The 23,686-nt window shown below is 45.6% G+C and overlaps 1 protein-coding gene across 1 annotated transcript in view; it reads left to right on the top strand.

Annotated features, from left to right (window-relative positions):
* Positions 1 to 23,686, top strand: part of LOC308661045 (acyl-CoA (8-3)-desaturase-like) — a gene marked incomplete at both ends in the record, with an annotated part of 55,934 nt that overhangs the window by 23,683 nt on the left and 8,565 nt on the right. The window contains 5 exons of the mRNA XM_081315750.1: positions 3,295 to 3,423; positions 3,558 to 3,618; positions 11,508 to 11,581; positions 17,563 to 17,660; positions 19,817 to 19,913. Of these exons, the coding sequence (XP_081171876.1) occupies positions 3,295 to 3,423; positions 3,558 to 3,618; positions 11,508 to 11,581; positions 17,563 to 17,660; positions 19,817 to 19,913 (459 nt within the window). The remainder of the gene's footprint in view (positions 1 to 3,294; positions 3,424 to 3,557; positions 3,619 to 11,507; positions 11,582 to 17,562; positions 17,661 to 19,816; positions 19,914 to 23,686) is intronic.

The following is a 23,686-nucleotide window of genomic DNA, read 5'->3' on the forward strand; positions in this document are numbered from 1 at the left end:
CGCATAGAAAGCTCTCTTACATTAAATCAAACTATTTGTTCATCTATCTCATTAATAACTGCAGACCAAGAATGGAATTTCACTTGCAATAAACAATATGAATGTGCAAATTAACTGAGAGCCAATCCAAATTTAAGATCTGAAGGTGGCAAGACTTGATTCATATAGGACAGTGGTTCTCAACCTTCCTGGCTCCAGAGACTGGCATTGGCGGCCAGGGTAGGCGGGAGGGAGGGGATGGTTTCACATGTGCAAACTAATCCCCGCCATGCACAAATAAAGCTTTGCAAGCTCGCCCGCCACTTACGTGGCCCAATTCCAAACAGTCTGCAGTCCAGTACTAGTCCATGGCCTATGGCACGGGTCGGCAACCCGCAGCTCTGGAGCCCCATGTGGCCTTCTACTGCAGCTCCCAGTCCTCCTCCACTATTTGCAGAGACAGAGAGAGGCCATTGCGCTCCCTCTCTCTCTCTCTCTCTCTCTCTCTCTCTCTCTCTCTCTCTCTCTCTCTATCTCTATCTCTATCTCTCGTCTTTCCCTCGCTCACCCTCACCCAGGTCTTGCTTCTTCAGCAGCGCCTCCGCCCAGCAGGGCTCCTCCATCTCCTGCAGTCGGGACACCACTGCCTCGTGCGCAGGAGGTGAGCGAGAGAGCGTGTGAGGCCGTCCCAGGAAGGGCAAGCGGCAGAGGATAAATAGGGGTGGCCTTTGTGGCAGTAGCTCGGCTGCGGCATGCAGTCAGACTGCTCGCCAGGCTGCCAGCTCCGAGTGCTTAGCTAGCAGGCAGTCTGTTAGTCCGAAGGAGCTGCCCTGGCTCCCAGGCTAGACGTTGGGAGTGAGCCCTGCCTGCTCCGTCCGTTGCCTCCGCTTGCCTTCAATGCCAGCGTAACGCTGATTTATCTGCGTATTCCGATCGCAGCTATTTTGGCTACATCCCGGTGACCTCGGCGAGATACAAAGCAGTTGGTTGGAACCTGCAAGTAGATGGAGGTCCAGAAGGTCAGCAGCCTTAAAGCCCCCGCTCCCCCAAGAGAGAGGGGGAGAGAGAGAGAGAAGCGCAAGTGCCTCTCTCTCCCTCCCTCCCTCCCTCCCTCCCTCCCCCCCTCTCTCTCTCTCTCTCTCACACACACACACACACACACAAACACACTGGCTGGGGGAAGAGGACTGGCAGACCAAGGGCAGGAGACAAGCGCCCAGTGGAGACCCAGCGTATAAGAATATTCATAGTGTGTCAGCTGTGGTGGGATGCCGGAGATGCAGCTGGTGTCTTAAGGTAGCTGTATTCATTTGTCCCATTTTGTTCAGGCTGGTTCCTCCACCTCTTGATCCCCGCAAGAGCAAGATTGAAAAACTTGAGTGTGTGGGCCTGTGTGGGCGCATGGACTGGATTAATGAATGAATGGGCAGAAAGAGAGAGAGAGAGAAGGAGGGAGGGAGAGAAAGAGAGTGAGGGAGAGGGAGAATATGAATATATGTGGTTGTCCTTACTGGACCTATAGTAAAGAACGTTTAATGGAATATTTTGATTTTTTTTAAATTAAGAGAACAGATATGGGGATAATTATGCTGTATTTAAAGATGGTAGATCAGCTACTAAAATTGTTTTTACCTGTTGGGATGAAGGAGAAAGGTGTTTTTTTTCCTCCTGTCCTTTTCTTTTTTTTTCCCTGCAATTTTTTTCTTTTCTATTTTTCTATTTGTAGTTTTTATAGTTTGCACCAGCTTTTTATTTCCTAAATACGAGGACTCAAATAGACATTGAGTATTTTATCTGAAAGTAACCTTCGACCCAGCGTCTTTTTTTTTAGTTCAAATGTTTTTGTTGCAAGCAGAAATAAAAATTTGTTTTCTTTGTAGCAGTTCATTGATTTCATAAATGCAACACACTATATTTTTTTATGCATAGCATAAAGGTTAAAAAAAACTATATATGCAGTGTTATCTTCATTTTAGATGTCAAAAGGGTTTTGTGGCTCCCAGTGTTTTCTGTGGGAAAAGGGTCCAAGTGGCTCTTGAGTATTTAAGGTTGCCAACCCCTGGCCTATAGCCTATGTTTGATCGATTTTAATAACAAACTATTTGTAACCTATTTGCCAACACTGCTATTAAAACCTTTGTATCAACATTAGCAATGAAATCAGATGAGAATTAGCATACCAGGTGTTATCTTCACCTGCTTTTGCTACAACTGTAAGATAAGCCTGATTAAATCCCAGTGATAAAATTCCCTGATCAATAAGCCTGATTAAGTGCCAGTGATAACATTCCTTGATCAATAAGCCTGATTAAAGATAAATAAGGTAGGAAAATACAGGACACAAATCTAACAGCGACAGATATCTGCAGGTGAGTCAAAAAAGAATAACGATAAAATGGTGTGGAGGCAAGGAAGAGCAAGATTCATTAAAAGTGAGACAGAGCGGAATAAAGTTAGTCCTCGATTTTGTATTCTGTTTCCCCCCCCCAAACAAATATCTAAATACACAAACAGCAGAGCAGCACATCTTCCAGTGCTTTGATAAACAGGGTTTGAAAAGGTGACAAAACTTTTGCCACCTACTTAAAGTTAATATTAGAGAGCTCAGTACAGTACTCAAATTCCCCCGGGTTTGTCCATATATGCAATGAATGCTTGAGATTCTTCAAAGCTGGAAAGTGCATTTAATCTTCAAACTGTTTTTGAACCTCTCCAAGATAATTCAGAGTCAGCTGATTCAATCTCTCAAACTTATCTGAAAATCTGATTCAAAGGTTCAGTGGAATCTCCTCTATGTCATGGTTCTGACAGATGAAACCCTTCAAAAGAACTTTGAGGCATTATTTTCCTTAAAGAATCTCTTATTTGGGAAACAAAGTATCAGCACTACATAGGTGAACCCAAAAACTAAATTCCCCTCCCCTGGATACAAAGTGACAACATACAATTCCCACCCCCAATAAACAGTCATAAAGCACATTCCCCAATTAGCTTAAAGCACGGGCTTTCTCCCCAGATCTCCAGCCCGCCTAAAGGTTATCAGCTCTGGACCCAGTTTGTCCTTGGGTTCCCACAGCAGAGTTATTATTATGGCTAATTGAGCTCGCATCCGAAACCCCCCTCCCTGCACCAACTAATTCTAAGAGTAAGAAAAAGGGGAAAGAGAAAATGGCTGCATTTTCATCTGTTGTCAAAGCAAGAACATAGCAGTGTTGACACTCTATGTAGCCTCTTCAAAGCAGAATACTACTGTAGTAAATAGTCAAGTAATCTTTTAAAAGTGCCTCAATGCTTTCTTTCACTCTTCCTATACAGGGGCTGTCAGCTAATTGGTGGTCTTTGCACCATTCCCAGCATCATGCTAAACCCAACTGCTTTCAGAAGGACCCAGACGTTTCATTTCATCCCGTTATTTTGTCATTAGGGGAACCTCTTTCTTTGGAGGTAAGAAACAACAGATTTTACTGAACCCTGGCCTTTCAGATCAGAACAGAAACTATTTAGCCACTCCACTGTCAATGTTTGAGCCTTATCTAGTGAAGGATATTTCTTTTTTCATGACTTTCTTTCTTTTACAGTTGGGTTTGCAGAAAAGGAAATACATGCCTTATAACTATCAGCACAAATATTTTTTCTTCAGTGAGTATCTGATTTTTTCCCCTACCACTAGCTAAGTGTAAATGAAGGGTTTTTTGTGTAAAAAAACAACTATCATAAAAAGTTATGGATCATCTTTGGACTCTATCTTTTCCACCATGAGTTCATGGACAGATTATATATGCATTCTACATAATGCCCAGCCCAGTGCAGATTAATAACAACTCTTATTACGTATTAGTAATACATGTCTATGGCAATTCTCAGCCATTCAGCTTTTTGGTGCTTTTTCAAGAGGCAACTGGACTTTGTTTTTCCCTGAAGACATTTTGCTTCTCACCCAAGAAGCTTTTTCCATTCTGACTGAATGGTGGAGAATGGAAGAATTTATATCCTTTGCAGTCTTATTAGTAATAAGATAAAGAGGAGGAGGAGGAGGAGGAGGGGAGAACAAGAGCAGTGGCAGCAACTGCAGAACATTGCAGAGGATGAGGAGGAATTCTTTTCTTTCTCAGAGCAAACAGACACCCCTGTACATTTAAGGTGGATGGAGGCATCCTGATTCTAAGTCCACGTCTTCAAAAGCAGGCTACGCCTAAACTGTGGAAAGAGAACCGGAGGGGCTACCGCACTTTCTCTTGCAACAGCTCAATTATTTGGTGCTCTATACTGTAAAGTAGTGGGTCCGACACAAGGAAGAGATGCCAGCCGGAGTACAGGTTCAGCCCTTTATTGGGGAAGTCCCGTGCTGAGGAACACGGGCTACCTTATATACCTGGCCAGTTAGGTGGCTAGCCAATGGGGTTGGCCCTAGGTTTCCCACCGGACACGAGGTTTCCCTGCCAACCGTCCAGGCCAACTCCCCCTAGTGTCCGCTGCTATGCAGGTGACCTGCACCTGGATATATAACACCCCTCCCCCCTTTGAGAAAAACCTCCCTTAACACTATACAACATAATCCAACTATATACAAGGATAACTATATACATATACAGCGAGTGCGTCCTTTGTCATCCTTACCATCCGTTCAGCTTGACCCTTAGTCGATGGGTGGAAGGGTGCGGACGTGGTGTGTCTAATCCAGTTTGCCTTCAGGAACGCCTGGGAATCAGTAGCGGTAATCTGAGGCCCATTATCTGACACGTTGGGGAGGCCATGTGTGGCAAAGAGAGCCCTGAGCACCTGGATTGTCCTTGCTGAGGTCATGTTGGGTACAGGGACTACCTCCAGTCACTTAGAGTGGCTGTGTACTACTAGCAGAAACAGCTGACCCTGGAAGGGCCCCGTGTAGTCAATGTGAATGCGGGACCAGGGTGTGTGTGTTGCCTCCCACTTGTGCACGGGGGCGTGAGGCATCTCTGGCCTGGATCTCTGGCATGTGTAACAGCCTTTGACCCATTCCTCAATGTGCTTGTCCAGCCCTGGCCACCAGAGGTAACTCCTAGCCAGTGCCTTCATCCTAACCACCCCCGGATGTCCCTCGTGCAAAGACTCCAGCACTTTGTCCCGAAATGCTGTGGGAATGATGACCCTGCTTCCCCATAGGAGGCAACCCCGGTGTGTGGAGGTTCGTGCCGTCTGATGAAGTACGCCTGGAATTCAGGTCCCGGGGACTTGTCCTGCCAGCCTGTGCAAACTCACGAGTGTACCCTACTCAGGATGTTGTCAGAGGCTGTTTTGGCTGCAATGTCCTTGGCATGTACTGGGCATTCTGGTAGTTCCTGCAGAGCTAGGACCTGTGTTGCTGCGGCTGGGTCTGGCTCTGTAGTGTCTATGGGCAGTCTACTTAGGCCGTCTGCGTGGCCCATCTCCTTCCCTGGCTTGTGCACCAGCTTGCAATTGTATGCTGCAAAGAAGATGGACCACCAGAGCATTCTGGGAGAGAGTATCTGGAGGGTCTGTTTGTCCGTTGTGAACAGGCCAAGCAGGTGTTTGTGGTCTCTATAAATTGTGAACTCCCTGCCATATAGGTAATTGTGGAACTTTTTGACCCTGGCAACTATTGCCAGAGCCTCCTTATCTATTTGTGCGTAGTTCCTCTCTGCTCCAGACAGCGTTCTAGAGTAGTAAGCGATTGGAATTTGGGCCCCATTAGGCTCAAGATGGCTTAGTACAGCACCCACACCGTAAGGGGAGGCACCGCACGTGATGCATATGGGCTTTGATTCTATAAAGTGTGTCAGTGTGGACTTGTCAGACAGTATTGCCTTTAAAGCTCTGAAGCTTTGGTCGTGGATAGGGGTCCAGGCCCATGCTGCCTTCTTGTCCAATAGCCTGTGTAGTGGTTCTGCGATGGCTGCCTTGTGGGGAAGGAATGTGTGGTAAAAATTGAGCAGGCCCAGGACTGCCTGCAGCTCTGCTTTGTTCTTTGGTGTGGGTGCCAGTTTGATAGCCTTTACCTTTGACTCAGTGGGGTGGATTCCCCTGGCATCTATCCTGAACCCCAGGAATTCTGTGGAAGGAACTCCAATGCTGCACTTTTCCCTCTTCAGTTTGAGGCCAGCAGCCCTCAGCCTTGCTATAACCTCCCTTAGCCTACCTGTCAGTTCCTCTGCTGATGCTCCTGCAATCAGGACATCATCAAAATAGGGGCAGACTCCTGGGATGCCCTTGAGGGTTTTTTCCATAATTTCCTGGAAAATGCCAGGAGCTACACTGATTCCAAACTGCAGCCTGTTTACCCTGAAAGTTCCCCTATGTGTTACTATAGTCTGTGCATCTGCCGTTGCCCTGGTGACCGTGAGCTGCTGGTACGCTTGCGCGAGATCCAGCTTTGAAAAGATGGCACCGCCTTGGAGGGAAGCGAGAACATGGCTGACCGTGGGGACCGGGTAAGCGTGCGGGTTTAGGGTGCGGTTCACCGAGCACTTGTAGTTGGCGCAAATCCTCACCTCCCTGTTGGGCTTAAGTGGGGTGACTATTGGGGTTTCCCACTCCCCCCCATCTACGGGCTCTAAGATTCCCTGGCCTACCAGCTTGTCCAGTTCGCTCTCTATTTTGTGTTTGAGCACGAAGGGGACTCGCCGCAGCCTGACTCTAATGGGGGCGATGCTCGGGTTCAGCTTAAGGGAGATAGGGGGCCCTGTGTACTTGCCCAGCTTCTCATCGAAGATGTCTGCAAATTCCTTGCAGACGGCCTCGATGGACTCTCCCTGGGTGCGGTGGATCCCTGTGACTACGATCCCCAGGGCCTCAAACCAGTCTAGGCCGACTAGGCTGGCTCTCTGGCCCTCTACCACTACTACCTCCAGATGCTCCACGCGACTCTTAAACCCCACCAAAAGGGTGGCCTTCCCCTTTACCTTGACCGGGGCATTTTGAAAGTCGGTCAGGATTACGTTTGAGGGCCGCAATTGAATCCGCTGCTTGCTCCGGCCGTTAATGTAGTTAAAAGTCTCATCAGAGATGATGGAGACCGCAGAGCCGGAGTCAAGCTCCATGTTACACGGAACGCCCTGCAAGCGGATTGTTAATTTAAATTTTTGTTTGAGCAGCCGGCAGCTACCAGTGTGGTGGATGGCCAGCCGGCTCTCAAAAAATCCAATTCGTGATTGGGTTGGGGCCCCAGTACCTCTCGGCGGCGAGTCTTCTGGGCACAGCTCATGGATCTCTTCTCGGGGCCAGTGGCTACGACAGACCGCGGCTATGTGGCCTGTCTTCTTGCAGACCTGACACGTGGCCGACCAGAACTTGCAGTGTGTGCGCATGTGGTTTCCGCCGCAGCCTGCGCACTTCTGTGAGCTGTTGGTCGGCTTGGGCTTGTCCGGACGTCGGTCTCATTGATTTTGGGCCGCTTTCCGCTGGAGGAGGTCGACGCTCAGTTCGTCCTCCTCGTCCTCGACCGTGGTGACCTGGTGGTGGATGGCGCCCGCCTGGCTGCCGGATCTTTGTTCGGGGATGGCCTGGACAGCCCCACAGGCTGCTTCGTGGGCCAGGATGGCGTCCTGGGCTTCCTGGAGCATCACTTCAGCCTTCGCGAACAGGCATTGCTGCAGCCTCATGTTCCGTAGGCCACAAACCAGCTTGTAGCGTAGCCGTTCCTCCAGGTTCGAGAACTTACAGGGGCTCGCAGCTTCCTGCAGGGCGGTGATGTACTCAGCCCCTGACTCGTCGGGTCACTGCTCCCTCTTCTTGAACTGCGACCTCCAGGCCAGCACGGACATGCGAGGCTGGAAGTTGGCGTTCAGACGGGTGATGAGGTCCCGGTAGGAGACGGCTTCGATGGGCTACGGGGAGAACAGGTTCGCAGCGACCTCGAGGAGGGCAGGGCCACCGATACAGAACAGGGCCGCCGCCTTCGAGCTGTCCTCCGAGATCTGGTTGAACCTCATGTACAGCTTGGCGTGCAACAGGTACCGGGACCACTTCTCCAGGTGGCGGGTGTCAAATTCGCGGGGTTGTCCGGTTCTTGCCATCGTTTCCCTGCCGGCTGCTGCGGTGGCTGATATCGGTGCTCGGTTGCAGTGGCCGGGGCCGGTCGTAGGTTGCTTGCGGTGGCCAGGTTGCGGGTGCTGGCGGTCGTGTTGAGGGGGGAGGAAAGATGCCTCTTTCCCTCCAGCACACGGTGCGTTCCCCTAGTGACTTCAGCTCTTTCGTCGGCAGGATCCCACCTTCATCACCACTGTAAAGTAGTGGGTCCGACGCAAGGAAGAGACGCCAGCTTGAGTACAGGTTCAGCCCTTTATTGGGGAAGTCCCGTACTAAGGAACACGGGCTACCTGGCCTCCTTATATACCTGGCCAGTTAGGCGGCTAGCCAATGGGGTTGGCCCTAGGTTTCCCGCCGGACACGAGGTTTCCCTGCCAACCGTCGAGGCCAACTCCCCCTAGTGGCCGCTGCTATGCAGGTGACCTGCACCTGGATACATAACATATACTATAGGCAGGACCATCCATAATCAAATTAGAGTGGGAGAAAATTGCCATGGAAGAGAGACTGGAAAATAATGCAAATAATGCTTGACCAGCAGTTGCTTTTCTTTTTGAAACTACTTTATTCATAAGAGCATCAATGGTGCCTGCTGGATCCCACCTCTGGCCCAACAAGTTCAGGAGGGCATTCTCACAATGACCTACCAAGGATACCCACTGGTCTCCCTTCAGACAGGCAGACTGCCATCCAGGCTAATAACCATTGATTCGCATGACTTCCATGAATTGGTCCAACCCGTTTTTTGAAGCCAAACAAGCTAGTGGCCACCACCAATAACTGCTTACAGCAGTTCAGAGGGGACCTCTGTCATATGATTTTTTTTTACCTGTCTCCAATTAAATTGACTCTTCAGTCTGAGTCTCAAGAACCACAAAAGCCCTGGACTCTGAACAAGTGGTTTCTGTTTTTTTAAAAAAATATTTTCCTTTAAGGGTTAGGGAGATATTTTATTTTGAAATAAACCCAAGAAATAAAAGTGAAATGTGAAACTTAGAAGTTTATCTGGGTTTTTATATTGCCTCTACTTTATATTTTATTCTATTTTCTATATTGTTACATTAATTACAGTTATTATAATGACTACTATTATTATACTCTGTTAGCAGACTCAATAGTACCGTATTTTCCGGCGTATAAGACGACTTTTGAACCCCTGAAAATCTTCTCAAAAGTTGGGGGGTCGTCTTATACGCCCAGTCGCCTTATACGCCGGAAAATCAGCGTCTGGCGTCTGGCGGGAGCCGGCAGGGCAGTCCTGCGCACGCGCGCACTCCCCGGCTGCTCCTTAGCAGCTGGGGAGTGCGCGCGTGTGCAAGACTGCCCTGCCGGCTCCCGCCCGACGCCCTTCCCTCTTGAGGCAGCATCGCTCCCTGGCTCCTAAGGAGTCCTCGGGGATGCTGCCTCAACTGTCCTGCATTGTCCCCATTCGTCCTCCTTTCCAATTCTCCAAATCCTCCTTTGCTTCATGAATTAAGGCTAAGCAACGTGGAAGGGAAGCAGTATTAATTACACATTAAGGCACCCGGAGTGATGCTCGTCTCTGCCTCATTTTATTTCAACAATCTGTTTGGGGGGGTGGGGTAAGTATCGAAAGGTCATCCCATTCACCAATGGTTTATTTGGACACGAATCTGCGTATAAACATAAACCCACCTTATCCTACAGCAGTTACAAGCACCCAAAGGAGGAATTCAACAACGATTATAGAGATCTCTCCAAGAGGGAAGAGAGCAACATTAACCCCTCCCTTCCCCCCCCTCGGACGCGCGACTACTCTTCCCCCGCTAGCAAAGAAAGCGCTCCTGCTCAAGTAAGCCCGCCGGCAGTTGGAAAGGGAAGAGTCAGAGGGGCGTCGAAGGCAAACGCGCGTGCAGGCTCTGATTGGTGACTTCTCGCGCAGGCGCCCGAAGGCCGGAGCCAAGTAGGCCGCGGGGCTTTTTGTCAAGGAAACGCCTCTGTTTACAGTTGTTGCGTCCTTCTCTGCTTCCACCACAACCGCCTTCTTTTCTCTCCCCTTAGAAGACTTGCACGTTTTCGCTGTCCACGTCTAGTTCCAGGCAGGCGAAGAGTCATGCCTGTACGCTGGAAGGTGAGAGGGCGCTGCTGTCGTGTCCTCGGCGAGAGGCTCTCCCCTCTTTTCCTAAGAAGCTTTAAGCTCTAGACAAACGCTCGGCTTCCGTTCTTTATCTCTCCTCTCCTCTCCTCCCCCCGCGCATACTTGGTATTGACCATTGTATTATGGTCGTTTCAAGAGAAACGCCCATTGTTGCCGCTTCGGGGGTTTGTTCTGTCTTCATCAGGAAATAATTCGGGTCGGCAGCTGCTGGTTGTCTCGCAAACCCTCACAGGACTTCCCTGCCGGCTCCCGTCCGACGCTTTTCCCTCTTGTGGCAGCATCCCCGAGGACTCCTTAGGAGCCAGGGAGCGATGCTGCCTCAAGAGGGAAGGGCGTCTGGCGGGAGCCGGCAGGGCAGTCCTGCACATGTGCGCACTCCCCAGCTGCTAAGGAGCAGCCGGGGAGTGCGCGCGTACGCAGGACTGCCCTGCCGGCTCCCGCCAGCCTGCCCTGCGATTTTCCGGCGTATAAGACGAAAAGTCTTTAAAATCACCTCAAAAGTTGGGGGGTCGTCTTATACGCCGAGTCGTCTTATACGCCCGAAATTACGGTAATATTACATAACAATGTTTTCTTCTTACAAACATTGTTCTCCCTTAAATTCCTCTCTCTGGAATTTCTCCTTTTTTTTCTTCTCTGATTTTGGCCAGCAACTAGAGCACATTTTTCTTATTGTGCCTCTATGCTTCTTTTTTTCTGACTATTCACACACAAACACCTTTGTGTGTGAAGGAAAATCACCTTTTATTTAGCTGATTCCAATAGAAGAGAATGTTTTTAACTCAGGGTGGAACTATGGGGTCCTTAGTGATCTCCGAGGTCAGTAGTTTTCTTGCAGACATTTCATTACCCAGCTAGGTAACATCATCAGTGCTAGAAGGTAGTGCGGTTTGCTCTCTTTATATATTCTAATAGTGGCTTGCCCTGTCTCTTGCTTTAGGTTTTATATTTTTGTAAGTTGCGCAGAGCTGTGTTTTACAAGATGGGCAGCTGTACCCTTTATAAATGAATGCATAAACTTAAAAGCGGGTCTCACTGGATTTACCAGGGCTTTCTTCTAAATAAACCTGAGTAGATTAAGGTAGTATTGTCCACTTATCACCAGGAATAATAAGAGATTTTTTTTAACTCATTCAAGTGCATTTTAGTCAATTGGTTCTAATGGAGTCAACACAGTTTGAGTGGCACAATTCAGGCAGTGTCTGCCATGTACATGTTTTGGGATTTGATGTATGATGAGATTTCCCAAGTACAATTATAATTTTTCCAAAATGTTAAATACAATACATTTGAGGAATGTGATTGATACTTCCTGTTTCTATATATCTCCTCTGTGTTTAAAAAGGACAAATAATGACTATATCCATCTTGTTTCCTTCTACAGCATTGCCACTGCTTATAATGCCAACTTTTCAAGTTTACTCATTGTACTTTATATTCCAGCGCAAACTGTGGAGGGTGAGTATACAAATAATCCATACCAAATATTAAAATACTGAGATTTCTTTCCCCCTCCCCATGGTAAGTTTCTAGGTTTAGAATTTTATTTCCTTAAGAGGGAATGAAAAAGCTAGACCATTTCAGAACCATATAAAAATTGGCAGAGGATATTGTTAATAGGAAAGTCAATGCCACCCAATTCTAAAGTGCTTCCAGATGAACTATTGCTGGCTATCAAAAGGCCTTTTATGAAGAAGACATTAAATTTTTGTATAAGGAAACAGACATGTAGAAGGCATAGGGAAAGTTGGAGGCATAGAGTTGGACAATGACATCGGTTGAACTAAGAATGTACAAGAATTACAATCCAGTTTTCTCAAGTAGTGATTTTGAGGGCTTTGATTCAGGAATTATTTATGGTGGCTTGAACACAAATGTAAAGTCATGGTTCATCTTTCTTTTTAAAAAAAGAACTAGAGCAGGCATGTCAAACTCGCGACATCATGTGACGTCACGCGACGTATCGGAACTTTTTCTCATTGCCGAAAATGGGATGGGTGCGGTTTCTCCGTGATGCTCCGGCCCGCGGGCCGGCAGTTTGACACCCCTGATCTAGAGGGATTAGAAATCGGGTTGGACTTATTTTTTTTCTAATAGAGATGATGGCAAAAGAGACTTTTCCAGCCTTATTTGCCATGCACTATTGACAAGCATCCTAATTAAAAATGGATGAAATTTTGTGGGATAACCAAAGCTAAAAAAAATTGCTACATTTTTACCTGATATCACATAAACATGTCAGTGACTGAAAATAACAAGGGTGGAGGTTCATTCTCCGAGTTTGTGGGCTGGTTTCTGAATGTTTCATTAGCAGGCTAGGTAACATCTTCAGCAGAGTTTAGGGCAGGGGTCGGCAACCTAAAAAAGAAAAAGAGCCACTGGGAACCGGTTCCATCACAAATTAAAAAAAGAGGGAGCTTCCTCAAAGAGCGGCACCGCTGCCCGTTCGCGCGGAGGTACGCGCGCACCTCCCCAAAGGTTTGGGGAGGTGCGCGCGCAACTCCGGTCGTTCGGAGAGGTGCGCGCGCACCTCTCAGAATGGGCAGGGGCGCCGCTCTTTGAGGAAGCTGCAGCGGCCCGTCTGCTAAGCTGCCGCTTTCGGCAGCTTCACAGACGGGCCACGGCAGCTTCCTGAAAGAGCGGCACCGCTGCCCATTCGCGCGGAGGTGCGCGCGCACCTCCCCAAAGGTTTGGGGAGGTGCACGCGCACCTCCGCCCATTCGGGGAGGTGCGCGTGCACCTCTCCAAACGGGCGGTGCCACTCTCCATTTGGAGAGGTGCGCGCGCACCACTGCCCGTTGGAAGAGGTGCGCGCGCACCAGGCGGCTGGGAGCCGCAAGAGACGGCTCAAAGAGCCGCATGCGGCTCCGGAGCCGCAGGTTGCCGACCTGTGGTTTAGGGGATGGCATTGTTGGTGTTCTTCTGCTTGTAAGGGTTTCAGGTGGTCAGTAGATCTTGTGATGGTAAGGTCATGTCAACTGAGGGTCACATCGTGGTCTTGTGATGGGTCAAGTGTGGTCACAAGTGAGGGTCTTCTGATGAGTCCTGTGATGGGGAGGTCACATCAGGTCAGAGTCATTGGTAGGTGAAGTGCTGGTTGGGGAGGGTCCATGGGTTGGTTGAAGGTCAGTGCTGTTGCTGGTTGGTTGTGCTGTTGATTTGAATTCTCAGGTGATCATTGGCTGGTTGTAGATTGATGTGTCTGTTGATGAAATTGTTTGTGTTGTGCCAGGCTTCGATAAACCCGCAAACGAGGGTGGTGGTAGCATGATCAATGATTCTTGTATTGCTCCAATCAAATTGGTGCTGTCTGGTGTCAATGTGAGTAGAGATTAGGAATTTGGGATCGTGGTGTTCATGGAGCCTGGTTTTTGATTGACATGATGTTTGTCTCACATAGAATCGGTTGCAATTGTTACAGTTGGTTTTTTAAGTTACATTATTTCTTTTTTTCAGTTAATAAGTTTTTAATTGATTTTCCAATGTTACAATAGTATCTTTGAAAAGCAACATGGTGTCTGGGTTACAATAGTTCCATTTCGTACAAATACATATTATTACAAATCTCCAATTTGTTATAACCAGAATTTCCTCACTTTTTTCCTTTGATACATATTATCTCTTATCTAAATAAACATACTTCTTATTTTTATCCATCAGTTATTAAGTAGTTTTCTAACATTTATCAATACTTTAATATATTTTATATTTTAACATTCCATCTTTAAGACATCGAACACTTTTTACTTTTCCAGGTTTAATTTTGCATTGATATTAAAATTAAATGTTTGAAAGTTTTTCAATTTTATATTTCTAGGTGACTTCCCTTCCCTTTACACAATTCTAATACCTGGTGATATAAATACACATCTTATCTATTTCATTTTCATATCAACAAGTTGATAAAACAATATAATATTCCTGTTTTCATTATAATTTCCACATATTAAAAATTAGCCAAAAATTTCTCATTTCAACATTTAATACATCCTTTCATCGTTTCATATCACTACATCCAAGTATATTGATTACATTATATCATTCTTAACATATATACATCTTAATCAATTTCATTTAAACAGCTCAATATTTCGATTTAACAGTTAATATTCATACATCTGAGTTTGTTTTTATTTTTTTGTTTTTTTTAATTAGCTAGTATTTTAATCTACTCATCAAAACAATCTCTCATAATCCAAGTACAATCCTGTCTATTTTAGTATTCCGTTTCAGGCCTTTTAGATATGTCCATTCTTCTTCAATCTTATTCTTGCTTTTTTCCTTTGCCATATGATTTTTTGCTTCTTTGCTTCAGGGTCATCAAAGAATTCTTGTATTATTATATCGTATTGAAGTGACCCTCCAGTCTTCCTTTTTGAAGGGTTGAGGGGTCTGATGAAAACACCAAATCCTCTTATTATTTTCATCTCTTGATATAGTTGTCCTGGACTATATAATTTTTCTTCCATTCATTTCTCATTTTTATCTTCAAATGTCTGTGCTTGTTGAGTAGTTAATTCTTCCATCAATGTATTTAATTGTTCAATTTCTTCTGTTGTGTTCTGTCCCAATAAATTATTAGTTGTAGTCAAAATTTGAGTTTGCTTCTCCAAGACGCTTTCTGGTTTTTTTCATCGCCGGCTGTAGACAGGAACTGATAAGTTTGGCAAGTTATTTTCATCATAGCATAGATTTGTTTTTCTATTTCTTCCATGGTGAAGTTTCACATCTGGTGTTGAAGGCTAGTCTTATCTTATTTTTCTAAGGAGTCAGCCAAATCTCTTCTCTCTGTGTTTTTTTTTAAGAGTGTCTGATTGCAATTGCAATTTCAAGTTTGGCCACTGAGTGTCCCCCAAGCGCTTAGAGAGTTTCTTTTCTGTTTCTTTTAGGGAAGTATCTGTAAATCTCTTTCAATTATTTCTTCTATTTTGGAAGAACAGAGCCAAATTTTCAAATAAGAGTAGGAAGTAAGAAGTAAGTAGTCAAAAGCTTTTAGTCCACAAGTTATAAAGTTCTAATTGAGATCAATTTGTTTTTTTCAACATTTTTTAAAAAACGACCCTGGAGGCTAGATTGCCACTCTCTTGAAGGGAGAGTTGAAACTTCCCCCTCCCTCTCCACAGGGGGAAAGTACTTAGCAGCTTATTTAGGTGAAAGGAAGAAGATTGGAATATCAGAAAAGAATCTTACCAGTCTCTTCCATGCTGCTTTAATGTTGCCTGGTGGTAAGTGTGACTTCGGCTGTCTGCAGCCTAGTAACCAGTCATGTTGCTATGGCCGGTCTTTCGTCCGCCTGTTTGAAGGGAATGCAGGCACTAACAGGGGGGTTTGCAGCTCCCCCGCATTTCTGCAAAAGCCCCTTCTTGCTGGTCAGGGTGACTCTTCGGCCCTTTTAGGACCCTGCAGCGATGCAAAACTGGATGTGGAAGACGAGAGCCATCCTCCAGACGTCCATGTCGGGTGCTTTGGCAAACCAGAAGTCTTACATTATTTCTTTCATCCTTCTGTATCTTGTCTTTGGTTCTGGATAATTCCTGGCGGGGTGTGGCTGTGTGTTTGTGGGCTATTGCTATTTCTAGAGCAGGGCTTTTCAACATTTTCACCCATTGTACCACTTTTAGGATATGGCAACATCTGAGTACCACCAGTCGCCTAGCAAGGTATAAAAACCTTGATGACCAAATAAAAAAGGGCGGAAGTGATGAGGTACAGGTAGCCCTCAACCTACAACAGTTTGCTTAATGACTGTTTGAAGTTACAATGGCACTGAAAAAAGTGCCCCCAAGCCACAGCCGAACAAGATACCTGCCTGCCTGCCCAGCGGCACTCTTCCTCCTGTCCAAGGTTTTCATTGTTGTGAGCATTTCTGTTGAGGATTGGCAGTGGGGGTGGGGTGGGGGGTGTTTGGTTTTTATTCCCCCCGTCTGCTGGGTGGTTGCAGCAGGTTTTGGTCACTTCACATGACCCTGGGACACTGTAACCGTTATAAATATGAATCAGTTGCCAAGCATCTGAATGTAAATCACAAGACCCTGGAGATGCTGCAACATTCCAGCTGATCAGCACTTCTTCTGGGCTCAGCACACATGCCAGGATCAGTGCCGAGCTCCAGCTGGAGCCTGGCGCTGATCCTGGTGCTTCCACTGAGCCCTGACAACCCTGCAGCTCCAGCCATCTCTCATTCAGGCTTGTGCGGTGCTGCCACCAGTTCAGCTCATTCCCCTCCCCCACTACCACTTTTCTAGGATGGTCATGTACCACCTGCCAGGTGCCAATGTACCACAGGTGGTACCCGTACCACTGGTTGAAAAGCCCTGTTCTAGAGGCTGGAGAATTCTGGCTGTCATTTCTGATACCCCCTTTATGTATAGTAGGGTTCGTTTTTGCGTGGTGGTTGGCTGTGTGGTGCATTGTGGTTTGGCTGCTGTGTGTCAGAATATGAAATTTTTTAGATAGCCGTTGCAGAGAAAGATGTCAGGCAGCCATTTCTCTTCTGCTTTTCTTAGTGTTGTGGTGCTGCAGTGTGTCCTGGCCCTTCTGAAAAGGGTCTAGACACAGCTTCTTTTGTGTGTAGTGGGGTGGTTGCTCAGATCCTCAGCTTCGCAATTCCATCAACAGACACATCAATCTACCCTAACCCCTGAGAATTCAAACCAACCACACAACCAACCCGCAACATCACCAACCTCCAACCAACCAATGCAAGCCCCCCTCCAACCAGCACTTCACTTCCCAATGACCCTGACCTGATGTGACCTCCCCATCACAGGACCCTGACCTGATGTGAACCTGACCTGACATGACCTTAACATCACAAGAATTACTGACCACATGAAACCCTTATAAGCAGAACACCAATCCTGACATCCCCTAAACTCTGCTGATGATGTTGCCTAGCCTGGTTCTTTAACCCACAAGCTTAAAGAATGAACCTCCACCCTCATCCCTCCATCCAAAGTACAGATAGTTGCCACTATTGAAAATTGAAAACAACATTTTTAATGAGCTCAAACAGATCCACATACACACCAACATTGGTGCTTACAACCACCCATTCTCTTGTATTGATAGTCACTATATAAAAAGATTGTTTTCCCTGATTAATTTTTAAAAATCCTTATAACAACATGCAAAGAAACTTCTCTCCTTTTCCATCATTTTCAGGAATGATGTGAGCTCAAAATATTGTACTTTTAAAAAAAGCAAGCATACTCAATCTTGTCTGGTGAATTTTTCTATGGGTCTTTTCAATCTGTTAAATCTGTCAGTCCATTAAAAAAGCAGCCAGGGTAGAAAATGACTCTGTCTAAGAGGCAGTAAACAGAGCAGAGTTTCCTGAAGATACACATCTGGAACTCATTACGATTCCATGTAGGGTGCCTACTTGGAGCAAGGGAAGATGCTATTCTAATGTCTGTTCCTTTTCTTCTCTTCTGCAGGAAATGGCATGGATATTTGCATATTTTATCCGATTCTTTATTGCCTTCAACCCCATATTGGGATTCAAGGGTGTTCTGGGATACTTCGTTCTTTTGAAGTACTGTTCATCATATGTACTATTTTCTTTGTGTTTCACCATTCCTTCACAGACCCTGACTATTCTCTAGATCAGGGGTCTTCAAATTTGGGCCTTTTATGACTTGTGGACTTCAACTCCCAGAATTCCTTAGCCAGTGTGGATTCCTCAGCCAGTTGAAGTCCACAGGTCATAAAAGGGCCAAGTCTGAAGACCCCTGCTCTAGATTACCCTTTCCCAAACTTGTGGGCTTCAGTTCTACCATTGGCAGTAATGGCTTTGTTGGCTGGGGAATTCTGGGAGTTCTGAACTTACCCCAAAACATCCCCCCTATTTTTAGGACACACACACACATTTTCTTCCTGTTGAAGACTGGTGCACATGCATTCACCACTTACTGACTGCAGCATACATTTTTTTACAATCTGCATATATGAATCAATCATCACATATATGCAAAACATCAAAGCGGTTCTTCATTTTGACTGAACCTTAGATGAAGTGCCACTTTGATGTAACTCCATGAGTTGAAGCAGTCCTCAATTCTAAGTGCCATATTGAATTGTCTACCTCATAGGATAGTGATTTTATTTTTATTTTTATTTTATTTATTTTATTTTAATTCCATTTATATCCCGTCCTTCTCCGAAGACTCAGGGCGGCTTACAAGCTTAGCAGTAGCCTTCATTCTATGTATATGCCTGCTTATTAGGGCTTTCACACACACACCAAGCGGCATTATTACAAAGTCAGCTTAATTGCCCCCAACAATCTGGGTCCTCATTTTACCTACCTCGGAAGGATGGAAGGCTGAGTCAACCTTGAGCCTGGTGGGATGCGAACCTGCACTAATTGCAGGCAGCTGGTGTTACTTGAGGAGGCATTAGCCCACTGCTCCACCAAGGCTCTAATTTTCCACAGCCTTGAGTACCTGGAGACAACAGGACTAGCCATCTTTCTCGCAATAGCAGCAGAGATTTTCAAAGAATACTAAGTTTGCAAATAGCACTTTCTAATCACTTTCAGAAATTGCTGATTAACTACTTCTAAGCTATTAAAATGACAAGTTTGAAAATGCAGGATAAATTTGCCTTTCAACCTAGAACAGAAGAAAGGTTTAATTATAAGAAGAATCTGAAATAATCAGCAAAAAGTTAAATATGATTTTGATCTTAGAAATTAACACATAGGCTAAAGGTCCACATACAATTGGAATAGTAAAACTTTTATAATAAGATTTTGAGATTACATAAAGTACAAAGAGCTTCTTGTAGGAAATAGATCCTGTTTTGGTTTTCATAGAACATGATACAGATAAATAATTACATGATTTCAAAAACTGGACACAAGAGGGGACTAAAGATTTTAAACGGAGGAAAGATATACAGGCCTGCAAGATAGTACAAAATGTTATGAAAATGGAATTAAATAAAATAAATAAAAATAAAATAAAAACAATGAAGGACAAGAACTGAATTAGAAAATAGTGGCCATAATATCAATAGTGTCATAATGATGATGCTTTAATGGATAAACCATGTCCAAAGGATGTTATCAAAGAAATTTCATTTTTAGAACAAATTTTAATAAGATGGAGATAGTATTGAAACTGGATTTACAACTGATAGACCAAAAGATTTAGTTAGAAAAGGATGTTTCACTGGATCTTCAAAATAAAATGGTTGAGGTTTTAAAATTTAAAAGTGAAATGGAAATGACAAACCAATTGGAATTTAACAAAAGTCTTGTTAAAGCCTTGTATTGTCATTGGAGTTGTTTCAGTTGGACAGGTATTGGTTTCCGCCGAAAGGCACCATGAGGTCTAGTGCAGCAGTCCCCAATCTCTTTGGCTGTACAGAGCAATGGTGGTGCCTGGTGGCCGTGTGTGGCGGTAGTGACAGTTGGGGGAGATGAGATAGATTTGTGCGCTCAACCTAATTCTTCATATATGCAAATGAAGCTTCGCACACTCATATGCCACTTTCTTGGTCTGGTTCCCAACAGGCCACGAACTAGTATTGGCCTGCAGCCCAGGGGACAGGGACCCCTGCTCTAGTGAATGATTTGCATTGTAAGCCTAGCAAACAAGCCAATAAATTGTCCCAGTGTTATATTTAATGGTTGATTTGTGTAGATATAGTTTCACTTTCTGACTTTGCTTCATTTCTGTCTCTCAGTGTTCTTGAGAGTATCCTATTTACATGGATATCTCAGTCGAGTCATCTTCCTATGCACATTGATCACGATAAAAACATGGATTGGTTCTCTACACAGGTAAGAGAACTCAGAGAACCATAATAATCCAATTACCACAGCATCAAACTATAATTTGCACGTGTGAAAACTATATTCATTTTCGAAAGTTATTTTCATTTTTTTTACAGTGCTTTTTCTATGTAATGGTAAAGTTTGAAGTGTATTTAGAAATACCATGTCTTTTCTTACAGGTTATGATTGCCCTCACTTTTAGTTGGACTTTATAAAAATGGAAATGAGATGAACAAAACAAATATCTTTTGGACTCATTTTAAGATAATAGCACCAAAGAGAAACCGGCCAGTGCAGAAATCATTTCTCTCTTTTCCATTCCCAGCATCAGGTTTTCATCAAGATCAGGACATTTTTTTTTTAAAAAAGGAGGCTTGTGAGTTTGAATCTTACCAGACAACCTGGTTCAGTCTGGAATAAGTAAGGAGAAGATTTGAAAGTAACTGTTGACAAGAAATGTTTCACAAAATGACAAATAAACATATTAGTAGAATTACATTTTAATTCTCCATGTTTTCAAAACTGTACAATGGGGACTATCAGATTTTATACCAAATGAGTATTTAAACTAATATAATTTAAGTCTTCCAAAATTCAATATATTTGTCTAGAACAGACATGTCAAACACAAGGCCCGCGGGCCACAAACAGCCCACCACGTGATTGAATCCAGCCCTCACAACTCTCCCAGAAATTAAAAAGGTCCGGCCCCCACCACCTTGGTGCCGGCCCGGCTGAGCACTTGCTCAGTAGGAGGCAAGTGCACGTGGGTTGGTGAAGCCCAGCACCATTTGCAGCTCATTAGTCTCCTGCCAACCAGACGCGGAGGAGGTAGGTAGGAGGGAGTGAGGTAGGACGTGGCGGGGGAGCAACACCCAGCTGGTGAGGGGGAGAGGTGCCCAGGCAGGAAGGCAGACTTGAGGCGGCCAGAGAAAGAGCCACAGATGGCTTCTCTGCCGGGCTGGCTGGAAAAGCTGGAGAGGATCTCCCATTTGGTCTGCACAGGGAAAGCGGGACCAATTGGAGGAGAAGCTGCAGCCGGAGGGAGAGTCTGTGATTTTTTTACAGGCTGGGGTCTGGGTGTCTTTCCTTCTAAAGTTGAAGAGCAGCTGCAGTCTATCCCAACTTGAAAGGCAGGCGGAGAGCAGCTGCTTAGCTCTAAGGATGCCTTGGACTCAGGAACTGGGCTGGCTGGCTGGAAAAGCTGCAGTGGATCTCCCATTTGGTCTGTGCAGGGAAAGCGGGACCAATTGGAGGAGAAGCTGCAGCCGGAGGCAGAGTCTGTGATTTTTTACAGGCTGGGGTCTGGGCGGTATAGTAGAGCTGAGCGCTAAAAACTCTTTTTGCCACCCTGCCTGCCCCTCAGGGACACTGCTGCCAACTTTCTTTCAGCAGGAGTCATACTGGGGCATCCCCAGATGCTCCTTTGTGCCCCAACTGTTCCAGAGTAGGTGCCACCCTTGGCTCTGTGAACACCACAGCTCTGGGCCTTGGTGGCCTGGGAATGTCTCCAGATTTGTGTGGAGGAGAAAACATACTGTCAATTTCAAAGTCTCCTTGTGCCCTTCAGTGCAAGCGGGCCTGGGGCTGCGGAGAGTTGGGAGGGGGTGAGGCAGAATGCTGGGCAGCCCTTTGGGGCCACAAGAGTGAGGCAGTAGCCACCATCCTGCAATTTTGGGCAGTGCCCAGACTGGCTCCATCCCTCTGTCCTGGAGTTGCTCCCCCCCCGCATGTTCCCAGCCTGGATCACATGCCGCTGGCCTCCTTTTCCACGGGCTATCCCTGCCAGTGCCCCATGAGCCCCATCCCCTTGCCCCCTGGGTCCCCAAACCACATTATGCTCAGTCTGATTCTTGGTGGAAAATATGTTGAAATCAATGGAGGGATGCTTTGGGTCTCCCCCAAAGGACAGACTGACAGACTTTGAGAGAACTAACCAGCATTGCTTGCAAAAGCTAAATTTTGGATGGATATTTCAGGGATTTTGAACTCTATTTCTGGGCTTCATGGACATAGGAGAGTTGTTGGGAAAAAATGGAGCAAGTGGTTCCTTGTTTACTATTTGGGAAAGCTTGATTCCCCCCCCCCCGCCCCTTGCAATGAGAGACTGGAAGGCAGCCCTGAAAATATCAGAATCTGATCAGAAATGGAGGCTGAGTAGTCCTTGTGGCTGCTAGACCAGCTTCTGAGTGATGGTGGATTGCTGATTTTTTCCTCCATCCATACAGGATCTCTCTTGCATAAAACATATAATTTCAATTGTATCAAAGAGGGCTGCTTTCCTGCTTTCTCTCCACAGATGCTGTTATGTTGCTAAACCTGCTCCAAACATCTGGACTTGCAGCATCCTACTGAGCCAGCAGACTGGATACCAAGTGTGCTCACAACTGGTTGTCTCACACAGTACCTGAGACTTTGAGCTTTCTGTCCAGTCTCATCCATATATATATCTGCAGGGAAGAAGACCTGTGTGCCGATATTTAAACCCCCCAAAATGGCCAAACGGAAAGTGCACTTGGAAAAAATATGCTTTCAAAAGAGGTGGGAGCCAGAGTACCTGTTTGTTGACATTGAAGATAAGGCTGTGTGCCTTGTTTGTGGAGCTACTGTGGCTGTATTTAAAGAGTTTAACTTGAGACGGCACTATGAGACGAAGCATCAGGACAAGTACAAAAACTTGAACATGGAGCAGAAAGCACAGAAGGTGGAAGAATTGAAAAAGAGCCTGATGTCACAGCAGCATATGTTCAGAAAAGCAAAATCACAAAGTGAAGCTGCTGTGAAAGCTAGTTTTATAGTGGCAGAAGAGATAGCCAAATCAGCCCAGCCATTTACAGAGGGGGAGTTTTTGAAGCGCTGCATGATTAAAGTGTGTGAAGTTGTTAAGTCCGGAATGACGAGCGTAGACAGCGAGGTTGAACAAGAGAACGTTTATTGAATGCACATGGGTCAACTGGCTAGCAGCCGTTGAACCCTATCTTATATACTAAGGTGCCTTTAAACATAACCAATCCCCGGCCCAGAATCTCCCGCCGAGAATGTAACACCCAATAACTGCACCAGGTTTTCCCGCCTTAGGAAAACCACTCCCATTAACTATGGACACAACAGAAGTCATGTGTCCAGACCAAAAGCAAGCTTTTTCAAACATAAGCTAAGCAGAAATACTGTTGTTGATCGGATATGTGAGCTTGCCACTGATTTGCAAGGACAATTAGTTGAAAAGGGAAAAGAATTTATTGCTTATTCCCTTGCTGTGGATGAGATCATTGATGTCTCTGACACAGCACAGCTGACAATCTTCATCCATGGAGTGGACTCAGATTTATGCATTACAGAGGAGCTTCTGGATATAAAATCACTGCATGGCACTACCACGGGGAAGGACATATTTGAAGCAGTATCCAAAAGTATACATGACATGAAACTACCCTGGGACAAACTTATAGGACTCACAACAGATGGAGCACCTTCAATGTGTGGGGAAAAGAGTGGATTAGTAGGAAGGATGCGAGGCAAAATGAAGAGTGAGAATTGCACAGGTGAGCTGACAGCATATCACTGCATTATACATCAAGAAACACTATGTGGCAAAGCCCTGAAAATGGACCATGTGATGCACACTGTAACAAAGACAGTTAACTTTATAAGAGCCAAAGATTTAAATCACCATCAACTTAAGACTTTTCTTGAAGAAATAAATTCTGAACTTGGTGAACTCCCTTATCACACAGAGGTGTGATGGCTAAGTCGAGGGAAAGTGCTCAATAGATTTTTGA

The sequence above is a fragment of the Vipera berus genome (genome assembly GCF_964194415.1).
Source record: "Vipera berus genome assembly, chromosome: 1".
Taxonomy (NCBI): Eukaryota; Metazoa; Chordata; class Lepidosauria; order Squamata; family Viperidae; genus Vipera; species Vipera berus.